Below are 13,742 nucleotides of genomic sequence, written 5' to 3' on the forward strand. Positions count from 1 at the left end.
ACTGCTTTAAATGTGTCCCAGAGATTCTGGTATGTTGTATCTTTGTTCTCATTGGATTCAAAGAACATCTTTATTTCTGCTTTCATTTCGTTATGTACCCAGTAGTCATTCAGGAGCAGGTTGTTCAGTTTCCATGTAGTTGAGCGGTTTTGATTGAGTTTCTTAGTCCTGAGTTCTAGTTTGATTGCACTGTGGTCAGAGAGACAGTTTGTTATAATTTCTGTTCTTTTACATTTGCTGAGGAGTGCTTTACTTCCAATTATGTGGTCGATTTTGGAATAAGTGTGATGTGGTGCTGAGAAGAATGTATATTCTGTTGACTTGGGGTGGAGAGTTCTATAGATGTCTATTAGGTCCGCTTGGTGCAGAGATGAGTTCAATTCCTGGATATCCTTGTTAACTTTCTGTCTCGTTGATCTGTCTAATTTTTTATATGCTGCTAAATTTTATTTGCTAATATTTTGTTGAGGATTTTGCAACATTATTCATAAGGGATATTGGTCTGTCATTTGCTTTCTTATAGCATTTCTGACTTTAGTATCAGGATAATGCTGTCCTCATAGAATGAGTTAGGAAGTATTCCCTCCTCTTCAGTTTTCTGAAAGAATTTGAGGATTAGTTTTAATTCTTCTTCAAATATTTGGCAATATTCACCCATAATGTTGTCTGGTCCTGGATTTTTCTTTGTTGGAAAATTTTAATTAGGATTCAGTATTCATCTTAATTAGGGGTCTATTTAGATATTTCTTCATAAGTCAGTTCTGGTAGATTGTGTATTTCTATCAATTTGTTCATTTCCTCTAGGCTATCCAGTTTTTCATGTACAGTTGTTCACAGTGTTATCTTACAATGTTTTTTATTCTTTTAAAATTGGTTGTAATGTTCCCACTTTCTGTTTTGATTTTTAACAATTTGAGTATTATTTTTCCATAGTCAATCTAGCTAAAGTTTTGTCATTTTTGTTCATCTAAAGTGCATCTTCTGTTAGCAGCATAGAGTTGATCATTTAAAAAATTATCCATTCTGCAAATTTTTGCCTTTTGAATGAAGAGTTTTGTCAATTTACGTTTAAAATAATTACTGATAAGGAAAGACATTTCTGCCATTTTGATACTTATTTTTTGTATGTTATACTTTTTGCCCTTCATTTGCTCTAATTTTCCATCTTTTTTGTGTTTAGTTGACTTTTTGTAGGGACATGTTTTGATTCCTTTCCCTTTTCTTCATGCATGCACCATAGATATTTTCTTTGTGATTACCAAGCAAATAATATATAATATCTTAAAGTTATAACAATTTAATTTGAATTGATACCAACTCAACTTCGATCCATCCAAAAAGTATACTCTTATGCAGCACCCTCTAACTTATCCTTGTTATTAACATCACAAATCATGTCTTTACATATTGTGTGTCCATAACATAAATTTGTAATTATTTTTACGTATTTGTCTTTTGAGTATTATAGATACAAAGAGTAGAGTTACAAGCCAAAATTAAAATAATGATGGCTTTTATATTTGCCAATGGCCTTATCTTTGCCAGAGATCTTTATTTCCTCATGTGGTTGAAGTCACTCTATAGCATTCTTTCATTTTAACCTAAAGAATTCCCTTTGGAAGGTTTTCTGTCTGTTTGTTTTTTTGACAGTGTCTTGCTCTGTCACCAGGCTGGAGTGCAGTGGCATGATTTCGGCTCACTGAAACCTCCTCCTGCTAGGTTCAAGTGATTCCCCTGCCTCGGTCTCCCGAGTAGCTGGGAATATAGGCGTGTGTCACCACGCCCAGCTAATTTTTTATATTTTAGAAGAGATGGTGTTTCACCATTTTGGCCAGGATGGTCTTGATCTCCTGACCTCGTGATCCACCTGCCTCAGCCTCCCAGAGTGCTTGGATTACAGGGGTGAACCACCGTGCCCAGCCTAGAAGTTTTAATAGGACAGGTCTACTAATAATGCCATGATTGCCAGGAGATTTTCATATTGGCTTTTGCTGGAGCACTCCTTTGACAGTTCCACAAAACTTTCTTACCATTTTGAAGACAGACTTTTCTTAATTAGGTATTCTCTTGGATGCTATAAATCTGTGACTATTTTCTGGAGCTCTGACAAAGTTGGTTCTGATAGATTATTCTAATTTTTTTTCAATGTTTCTGTCAGGGAATGAGAGTTTGGATGTTTTCAGTTTGCCATTTTGCTCATGTTTGCCTGTTGCCTTTAAGGAGTGATTTGAAAGCTACCAGAGAACACTTTGGTTATATCTTATTAGAAAATAGTCACTTAACCACACTACCACTAGCTTTCACACATATTCTAGCTTCTTCCCCATTCTGACAATCTTTTTCACCATTTGACATTGCCGATTTAATAATAAGCACATCACAAGGCAGCCACATTGTCTATATGGCACTAGTTCCATTTGTCTTTCCATCTTGTTATACAAAAGATGGTATAAGAAATGACAACTATGTCCTCAAGGAGCTGTTCATATAGCATCTAGTTTATGTTATGAAAATTCACAGTAGTGGAAAGCCTCTATGTATTTTGCTTCATGAGTAGGTAAAGGGAAATATATGAAACATTACAAAATTAATGTTGTCTAGTGGAGTAAAAACACATAATTTAAATATACACTTAATTGATATGTAGACAGATTGAGTAGAATGAACTTATTGAGAAAGACTACTCCTTCTTTGAATTTCCTATTTTTTAACAGAACTATACAGTTGAAATATTTTAATTCTTAGATTGTGTTCTACTGTATCCAAACATAAATCTGTACTTACCGACCACTTTGTTTAAATCCAATCGAATTATTAGGTCGCTAATCGATGGGTACACTGCTGGAAGATTTTCTGCTGTATTTGGAAGTTCTGAGGCTGCTTCATTTGTAACTGTAAGAATAACAGATTGACAAAGTTATTGATTTAAAAAACTAACATTTTGTGAAACACCTAGGAATGCATGTAACCAAGAAGGTGAAAGATCTCTACAAGGAGAACTGCAAAAACACTGCTGAAAGAAATCAGAAATGGCACAAATAAATGAAAAAACAGTCCCTGATCATGGATTGAGAGAATCAATGTCATTAAATGGCCATACTGCCCAAAGCAATTTACTGGTTCAATGGAGTCCTATCAAACTACCAATGTCATTTTTAACAGAATTAGGAGAAGCTACTCTAAAATTCATGTGAAGAAAAAAAAAGAAGCCTAATAGCCAAAGCAATCCTAAGCAAAAAGAACAAAGCCGAAGGCATCATACTACCTGACTTGAAACTATTTTACAGGGCTACAGTAACCAAAACAGCATTGTACTGGTACGAAAACAGACACATAGACCAACAGAACAGAGTAGAGAACCCAGAAATAAAGCCACATACCTACAATCATCTGATCTTTGAGAAACCCAGAAAAAATAAGCAATAGGGACTCCCTACTCAATAAATGATGCTGGGATAGCTGGCAAGCCATATGCAGAAGAATGAAATTGGATCCCTGCTTTTTACCATATACAAAATTTGATCAAGAAGGATTAAAGATTTAAATGTAAGACTTCAAACTATAACAATCCTAGAAGAAAACCTAGTAAATACCCTTCTCAATATCAGCCTTGGCAAAGAATGTATGGCTATGTCTTCAAAAGCAATTGCAACAAAAACAGAAATTGACAAATGGGATCTAGTTAAACTAAAAATCTTTTGCACAGCCAAAGGAACTATCAACAGAGCAGACAACCTACAGAATAAAAGAAAAATATTCATGAACTATGCATCTAACAAAGGTCTAGAATCTATAAGGAACTTAAACCAACAAGCAAAAAACAAGTAACTCCATTATAAAGTGGGGCAAAGGACATAAACAGAAATGTCTCAAAAGAAGACATACGAGTGGCCAAGAAACATATGAAAAAATGCTCCACACCACTAATCATCAGAGAAATGCAATTTAAAACCACAATGAGATACCATTCACACCAGTCAGAATGACTATTTTTATTATTTTGAGACGGAGTCTCACTCTGTCACCCAGGCTGAAGTGCAGTGGCACGATCTTGGCTCACTGCAACCTCTGCCTCCAGGTTCAAGTGATTCTCCTGTCTCAGCCTCTGGAGTAGCTGGGATTACAGGCACATGCCACCATACCTAATTTGTGTGTGTGTGTGTGTGTGTGTTTAGTAGAGACAGGGTTTCACCATGTTGGCCTGGCTGGTTTTGAACTCCTGACCTCAAGTGATCCACCCACCTTGGCCTCCCAAAGTGCTGGGATTACAGGGATGAGCCACCACACCTGGCCCAGAATGGCTATTATTAAAAAATAAAAAATAAAACAGATGGCAAGTCTGTGGAGAAAAGGGGACACGTACACACTGTTGGTGGGAATGTAAACTAGTCTAAACACTTGGAGAGCAGTTTGGAAATTTCTCAAAGAACCAAGAGTTGAAATACCATTTGACTTAGCAATCCATTCCTGGCTATATACCCAAAGGAAAATAAATTGTTCTACCAAATGGACACATGCATCCATGTGTTCACCACAGTGCCATCCATAATAGCAAAGACACAGAATCAACAGTAGGTGCTCATCAATGGTGAACTGGATATAGAAAATGTGGTACATATATACCATGGAATAATATATAACCATACAAAAGAACAAAATCATGTCTCCAGCTGCAACATGGATGCAGCTGGAGGCCATTATCCTGAGGGAGCTAATGCAGAAACAGAAAACCAAATACTGCATCTCTTCCCTTATATGTGGGAGATAAACATTGAGTACACATGGACATAAAGAAGGGAACCATAGACACTGTGGAATACTAAAAGGAGGAGGAAGTAGGGGTAAAATGATCTCTTGGGTATTATGCTATCTGGGTGACGTGTTCAGTCATATCCCAGACTTCAGCATCACACAATATACTTTTGTAACAAATCTGCATGTGTACCAGCTGCTTCTAAGATAGAAGCTGAAAAAGTAAAAAAAAAGCACATACAGTAAAAAACAACAAAAGCCCTAACATTTTGTTTGAGGCAGAAGTATAGTACATAGTACTAATTAGAGATATTTTACCTCCCAATCATCTAATCATCTAACCTTATTTACTTTGCAATTTAACATGCTAATTATTCAATTGAATACAAATATGTTAAATAATTTCAAATTCATACAAAATAGCTACTATATGCCATCTTTTATACTAAGTACTTTTCACTTGATCTTAGCCAAAAGGCCGAGAAGCGATATACTAAGTACTTTTGAAGTATTATCTCGTTTAATCATTATAATAATTGAAGAAAATAAGTATTTTATCTCCATTGTAACAGATGAGGGAAATAGAACTTATTGATATTATGCATATTGTGGAAGTCCACATATTTATTAAATATAAAAGCCTGGAATGAATTGATTCTTTTAGTTTCTGAAATCTGTTCTCCAACTAATAAACTCAAATGTCTACTGAGTATGTAATATGAGTATGTAATATGAGTGTAATGAGCCTGGTGATGACAGGGATGGCATAAAGAGCAAGGTGAAATGGAGAGTACCTGTTTTATTTAAAAAAAAAAAAAACCATTATTCTTACCACTACAAATGCATGACAGATATTCTCAGGTGTTCTAAATTCCCCAAAGAAGCTAGAAATCTAGATATTTACAATAATTTTCAAAATTTCAAAATATTTGCAGATAGTTTAAGACTTCTCTATTCATGTTTGAAGGACAAATCTTCAGCTAGTACTACAAGAAAATTATCTGTCTTTAGAAAAGGATTAATTCTAATATATGGGTGCAATTTAAGGGCCAATCACTGGTATATTTCCTTGGAAAATATGATCATTTACCCACCAATGTATCTCTCTCTGATCTAGGACAATGAAAAAGCAATTTTGGATTACATAGTATATATGTTCATTCCTCACCAAATCACTTTGGAGATCTAGAGCATTATGGTTTTTTTCTGAAAACAAATAGTTACTATAGGTATTTAAACTGTGTTCTTAGTAATCTCCAAAGTACTCAAAGTCAGAAAGTCATACAGTAATCTTGCAAAATCTCTGATTATTTTCTATTTTTAAATCCTTAAGAAGATGACACAATAAAGCTCCCCTTTGCCCTAATTTTTCCTATAAAACCCCCAGAAACAAAAGAAAAAAGTAAGAAAATTTCCATAGCCCCCTGATACTAAAAGTACTGTCATGAAATCTGGCACAAGGCTTTGGAGAATACTAAGAGATAATAGTCATGCTGTCTTGAACCTATAACAGTACACAGGTTTTCCTCCAAAGTGTCGTCACTGAAAGGCATGCCTAATATGCCTTTATAGTGGTAATCATATTTAGGGTGCTAAGAAAGAAGAGTTGAAGAAGAAACCACACTGATGGACCATTTCTATTGCTTGAAACAGAGATTCCTAATAGAAGTTAGGGATGCTGACAGTAAAAACGGCTAAAAATAGAGGGAGGAAGATAGTGCCAAACTGCAACAGACAAAAGACACATATGTGAGTTGAAATAGCTTCTTTTTTTTTTTTTGTTGTTGTTGTTGTTGTTGTTGAGACGGAGTCTCGCTCTGTTGCCCAGGCTGGAGTGCAGTGGGTTGATCTCAGCTCACTGCAAGCTCCGCCTCCCGGGTTCATGCCATTCTCCTGCCTCAGCCTCCGGAGTAGCTGGGACTACAGGCGCCCGCCACCTCGCCCGGCTAGTTTTTTGCATTTTTTTTTTTAGTAGAGACGGGGTTTCACTGTGCCAGCCAGGATGGTCTCGATCTCCTGACCTCATGATCCGCCCGTCTCGGCCTCCCAAAGTGCTGGGATTACAGGCTTGAGCCACCGCGCCCGGCCTGCAATAGCTTCTTTAACAACAATAAAAAAAGATTTAATAATGTGACACCAAACCTGGACAGAATCTACCAATTTTCGCACAAAATCCCATCCTCCGTCAATCTACCACACATATATATTCCACTAACCACTTTACTATTTAGAAGGTCCCATTCAAAAATTAATAATAATCCAACCAGCATGAGAAGCAAGCACAGAAACTGCAACAATCACAAAGAAACCTAAAAGATAAATAACCAGGAAAATCACAGAGTGATGTAAGCAAGATGGCAGAATAGAAGATCTCCCAGCATCGCTTCCCCTAGGAAAAAAATACAACTAGAAATTATTCAAAGACAAGAATACCACCCTGAATTTACCAAAATTCAAGGGAGAAGTGGAGAAACTTCCAGGACACACAGAAGCAAGAAAACCTGATACTGGTAAGATGAATAATCACTTTAAAGGGTGTCACCCCCTCCTGCAAGCAGGGCTAACGCCACTCACAGAATTTCCCTAGACACATGGTTCCCAGGGTGGGAGGAGGAAATTGGAGTGAAGGTTCAGTCTCCCAGCTGGTTATAGAATCTTCACAGGAAGCTCACTCCAGTCCTGTCTCATGGAACATTTAAATTGCTGGGAAAACTGAACCACCTGGGATGAACTGTGGTCAAAAAGGGAAGGTTCTAATTGCATTGACTGGCATGTGAATTTTTGTAGGTGTTCTGTGCTCCAATCAGTGAAAATATCACATTGAGTAAAGTGGATGGCCCACAGTCCTGAAGAAGGCACAATACACAGGAAGGACCAAATTCCTGGCTGGATTTCCCACAAAGTCCACATATTCATGTGAAGCCTTCTCCTGACCTGGAAACATCTACATGTTTGGCATTTAAGTTCTGGTGCTCACTTAAAAATACAAACTATTTCTATTAATAGTTTTTGTAACTGAAGAACAATGGCAGGGCAGCAACATGGTTCTGGAGCAGTGTTGAAGTTACAGGGCTCACTATAAGTCTTCCACAGACTGGAAAACAACAGGGCAGTGATTTATTTCCAGTGCACCATTTAATTGCCAGTTCTCACTATAAGTCTTCCCCAGACTGAGAAGCAAGAGCAGACCAGTGATTAAATTCTAATATTAAGCAGTAAAGGCCTAACACTGTCAAAAACACCTGCAAAAGCTCAATGTGCAGACATCAACATAAAAATGCAAGACTTGTAAAAACTCAGGAAAATATGACACCACCAAAAAGAGCAAAAAACCTTCAGTAATGGATTCAGAAAAACTGAAGATCTATAAAATGATTGACAAATAATTCAGAATAATCTTATTTTAAAAGTTAAAGGAATTACAAAAAAATACAGATAGAAAACTAAATGAAACTTGGAAAACAATTCAGGAACAAAATTAGAAATTTAACCAAGAAACAGAAACAATTTTTTAAGACCAAAGAGAAGCTCTCAAAATAAAGAATATGTAAATTGAACTAAAAAATTCAAAGACAGCGCCCCTACAGTCATGGCTGCCACCGTTGCTGCTGCCGGTGCCGGGGAACCCCCGTTTCCGGAAGAATTGCTCCTGAAAGGCGACGCGGAGAAGCCTGAGGAGGAGCTGGAGGAGGATGACGATGAGGAGCTAGATGAGACCCTGTCGGAGAGACTATGGGACCTGACGGAGATGTTTCCGGAGAGGGTCTGGTCTGCGGCCGGAGCCACTTTTGATCTTTTCTTCTTTGTAGCTCAAAAAATGTACAGGTTTTCCAGGGCAGCCTTGTGGAGTGGACCACTTCCTTTATGATCCTGGTTCTTCCCATTGTCTTTGAGACTGAGAAGTTGTAAATGGAGCACCAGCAGCAACTGCAGCAGCGGCAGATACCTCTAGGGCCTCATACAGCGCTCTCAGGAGGAATGCCAGGGGCTCTACCCTCACTTCCTGGAAAGATCTAGGTTGTTACTGCTGTTTGAGCTGTCTCGGTGGGATAAGTTTGAAATTCAAGTGTTTGAAATGCTGATTATTTGGATTTTTTTTTTTTTTTAACTTTGGCACATTGATCTATCAAAACCTGATGGGGAGAATTCTCCCCACATTGTCTCATGAAAAGACTCAACTTGCAACTGTGCCCTCCACATTATCCTTACTTCTGTCTTCACTCTGATACCAGAGTGCAGCCATGGAGATTCCTGCTCTGGCCACCCGACTCCTTTCACCAAATTGCTCCTAACTGGAAGATGTCACTTTCCCCTTGTGGGCAGGAACCGATGCCAGTGGGAGGGATGTGCCCCTGACCATTAAGGACTGCCTTTTACATTTTTTAATTTTTTTTTTTTTTAAAGAATGGAGCTGTTGGGGAGGGACATGTACGCAATGTGAAAGACAAAATGCATTACACCTGTAGTGTAAAGTGGCCGCTATGAATCCCTATGTATGAGAGGAGGGAGGCTGGCTGCAGCTTCAGCCACAGAATGGGTACTGGAAGACAGATCAGGAATTCATTTCCCCTGCACAGTTTGGTTGTTAGACCTGTGTGTGTGTTTAAAAAAACAGAAGTCAGTGCTCACTTTTTGTATTTAAATATTAAAAATGATTCCAACTGCAAAAAAAATTTAAAGAAAGCTTAACGGCAGACTTAAACAGGAAAAAAAATCAGTGAACTCAAAGACAGAACATATGAAATTATACAATTAGAGGAGCAAAAACAAAAGTGGATAAAAAACAATGAAGAAGGCCTATCAGAACTATAAGACAACATCAAATAAGCTAACCTCAGCATAATAGGAGTTGCTAAATGACAGAAGAGAGAAAAAGGCCTAGCAATCATATTTAAGGAAATAATGACTGAAATTATCCCAACCATGGAGACAGAAAACAGCATCCAGGTATAGGAAGCTCAGGTCACCAGTCAAATTCAAGCCAAAATGTCATCATCAAGCCACATCATAATCCAATTAACAAGTTAAGGACAGAATATTAAAAGTGGCAAGAGAAAAGAAACATATCAAAATTAATGAAGTCTTAATACAACTTTCACTTGATTTCTCAGCAGAAACCCTGGAGATCAGGAGAAGATGGGATAATGAGATTGACACTGTGAACTTTTTTTTCAAGAAGTGATGCCGAACCTGAACAGGAAAACCAAAGGAATCTATGGACCCTTTGAAGGAAACAAAAGGCTGCAGCCTACACTGTGAGTCAGGTGAAGGGCTCCAAGTCCCCAGAATGTAAGAGGTGGGAAGTTTGCCTCTGGCATACACACCCCCACCAGGGATCCTCAAAGTCCACATCACCAGGGAAGGCCCTAATCTCACCCAGTGCAGGAACTGACTTGGGGAGGGTAATGGAATATAAAAGTAGGAGCAGCAGTGGGAAGATCCTTGCATGCACTCCCAGATTCCAGTGCAGACCAAGGGCAGCCATTCCTTATTGATCTTAACAGGGGACCCTGCAGAGGACAGCCAAAAAGTTCAGGTGTTGGTCACAGGTTGAAAGAAGCTCCCAACAGAGTTTCACAATATAAGACAAACTCTCTTGGCTAGGGCCATGGTTGGGGAGAGTGAAAAGCAGACTTTGAGTACAGGAGTCCTGAGTGTAGTAGCTGTGGATGCAGGAGCTGGGTGTCTGGCTTTGCAGTGAACAGGGAGGAGTGTGGCCTAAAAGCCACGGTTGCGATTTCCCTGGGGAAAGCTTATGACTCCCAGTAGCTGTGAGTTCTGATTATAGACTGACTGGAACTCAGCTTTCTGCTGCCAGTGGAACACTGTGGGAGTGGATCTGCCTCACCAAATGAATGGGAACTATGTGGGGCTTACCACTGCCTGCTACTCCCCACTCCCTGCACAAACTCTTCTGCATAGCAGAGGCAGCAATGCTCCCCTATGATACATACAACCCAGTGGCCTGAGACCCACTCCCATCTCTCAACACCCACGGGGGTTGCTGCTTGCCCTGCACAGGGAGACTCAGAGTACAAACCCAGCAGACCTAGTTTCCACCTGATTTTGCCCTGTCACCTACCATGGCTTAACACAAAGGATAGAATCTCTTGAAACCTACATGGCCCTGCCCATTGCCCTATGAAACCAGAGTACCTCACCCTGGACAACATAAGGCAAGCAGAAATCCCACTGCTACTCCCACAGTTGGAAGCACCATCATCTGGCTGGAGGCCAACCAACACAATCCACTACAGTATCTCCTGGTAGAATAGCACTGCACTCAGAAAGGAGAAAATAGCTGCATGATCTCAGCTATCACTACTGCCTGCACCACTCTGCTACCAGGAGGTCCTTAGTCTGTCTGTGGGACCAGTTCATTACTACTCTTAACTGGTGTTCAAAAAAGCCAACACACTGAGGCTACCAATAACCAAGAACTTTCACAGAGTCTATGTCACTCTCCTGCCATCCCCATTAAAGCTGGTGCTGGTATCCACTGCTGGAAAACTTGAGGACAGGTCATACCACCTTGCAGACATGCCCCAACAGCACCCTGGAATGTGGCAACCTCACTGGGGAGTTAGAAAGAATTCTAAAAGCAGTAAGACAAAAGCATCAGGTAACCTAAAAAGAAAAAAACTATCAGACTAACAGCAGATTTCTCAGCAGTAACCATATTAGTCATATTGGATTGGGGAACACTCTTCAACCTCCTTAAACAGAATAACTGTCAGCCAAGAATTTTGTATCCTGCAAAACTAAGCAAAAACAGTGCTAAGACAGAAGTTTTTAACGTTAAATGCCTACATCAAATAAAAATAAATATCACAAGTTAACAACCCAACTTTGCTCCTGAAGGATCTAGAAACACAAGAACAAACCAAACCCAAAACTAGCAGAAGGAAAGAAATAACAAAGATAAGAGCAGAACTAAATGAATTGAGACTTAAAAATAATACAATGTAAATTAGTTCAACCAGTGTGGAAGACAGGGTGGTGATTCCTCAAGGATCTAGAACCAGAAATACCATTTGATCCAGCAATCCCATTACTGGGTACATAGCCAAAGGATTATAAATCATTCTACTGTAAAGACACAGGCACATGTATGTTTACTGCAGCACTGTTCACAATAGCAAAGACTAGGAACAAACCCAAATGCCCATCAATGATAGACTGGATAAAAGAAAATGTGGCACATATATACCATGGAATACTATGCAGCCATAAAAAGGATGAGTTCATGTCCTTTCCAGGGACATGGATGAAACTGCAAACCATCATTCTCAGCAAACTAACATAGGAGCAGAAAACCAAACACTGCATGTTCTCATCATAAGTGGGAGTTGAACAATGAGAAAACATGGACACAGGGAGGTGAACATCACACACTGGGACCTGTTGAGGGCTGGGGGGCTCAAGGAGGGAAAGCATTAGGGAAATACCTAATGTAGATGACGGGTTGATGGGTGCAGCAAATCACCATGGCACATGTATACCTGTGTAACAAACCTGCACATTCTGCACATGTATCCCAGAACTTAAAGTATAATTTTAAAAAGAAATAATAATAATAATACAATGGATCAACAAAATGAAAACTCGGTTCCCTGAAAAGAGTTTTAAAAATTGATATATCACTATCTAGATTAACCAAGAAAAAAAATCCAAGTAAACATAATCAGATATGAAAAAGGAGACATAAGAACTGATACCACAGAAATTTAAAAAGATTATCAGAGTACATGAATAACTATACACTCACAAAGAGAAAAACTTAGAGGAAATGGATACATTTCTGGAAACATACAACCTTCCATGACTGAACCAGGAAGAAACAGAAATCCTGAACAGACCAATAAGGAGTAGTAAGATTGAACTAGTAATAAAAATCTCCCAATTAAAAAAAAAGCACAGAACTAGATGGATTGACAGCCAAATTCTACCAAATGTGCAAAGAGGAACTGGTACCAACCCTGTTGAAACCATTCCAAAAATTACAAAAAAAAAAGAGAATCCTCTATAATTCATTCTATGAAGCCACCCTAATACCAAAGCTGAATAAGGACACACAAAAAACTACAGACCCAAATCCCTGCTGATTATAGTTGAAAAAATCTTCAACAAAATGCTAGCAAACCAAATCCAATAGCACATCAAAAATATAATATACCATGATTAAGTGGGGTTTATTCCAGGGATTCAAGGACGGTTCAATATATGAAAATAAATAAATGTGATTCAACACAAAAACAGAATTAAAAACAAAACCCTTTTGATAATCTCAACATACGCAAAAATGGCATTTGACAAAGTTCAGCATTTCTTCAGGATAAAAATCTTCAATCAACTAGGTATAGAAGAAACATACCTCAAAATAATAAAGGCCATATATGACAAACCCACAGCCAACATCATACTGAACACAGAAAAGTTAAAAGCAGTCTTCTAAGAAGTGTGACAAGGATGCCCACTTTCACCACTCCTATTCAACATAATACTGAAAGTCGTACCCAGAGCAGTCAGGCAAGAGAAAAAAATAAAAGATATCAAAATAGGAAAACAGGAAGTCAAATGATCTTTGTTCACTGATAATATGATCTAATATCTAGAAAAACCTAAAGACTTCTCCAAAACTCTTAGATTTCATAAACAAATTCAGTAAAGTTTCAGGATACAAAACCAATGCACAAAAATTACTGCCATTTCTGTATACCTTAACAAGCTGAGAATCAAATCAAGAAGGCAATCCCATTTACAATAGCTACAAATAAAATACTTAGGAATATATTTAACCAAGGAGGAGAAAGATCTCTACAAGGAAAAATACAGAATACTGATGAAAGAAAGGAATTAATGTTATTTAAATAGCTATACTTGTAATGTTAAATACAAGTATTAAATACATACTTGTAATATTTAAATAATGTTATTTAAATAGCCATACAATCTTGTAAGCATACTGCATTCTTTTCCATTTTTTTTCT

At 38.2% G+C, this 13,742-nt stretch overlaps 1 protein-coding gene and 1 pseudogene across 1 annotated transcript in view; one reads left to right on the plus strand and one right to left on the minus strand.

The window, feature by feature from the left end:
• Positions 1–13,742, minus strand: part of LOC111546654 (coiled-coil domain-containing protein 7) — a 218,018-nt gene that overhangs the window by 104,805 nt on the left and 99,471 nt on the right. The window contains exon 9 of the mRNA XM_026446846.1: positions 2,785–2,892. Coding sequence (XP_026302631.1) covers positions 2,785–2,892 — 108 coding nt within the window. The remainder of the gene's footprint in view (positions 1–2,784; positions 2,893–13,742) is intronic.
• LOC111546658 lies at positions 8,342–8,821 on the plus strand (annotated as a pseudogene).

The sequence above is a fragment of the Piliocolobus tephrosceles genome, chromosome 9 (assembly GCF_002776525.5).
Source record: "Piliocolobus tephrosceles isolate RC106 chromosome 9, ASM277652v3, whole genome shotgun sequence".
Taxonomy (NCBI): Eukaryota; Metazoa; Chordata; class Mammalia; order Primates; family Cercopithecidae; genus Piliocolobus; species Piliocolobus tephrosceles.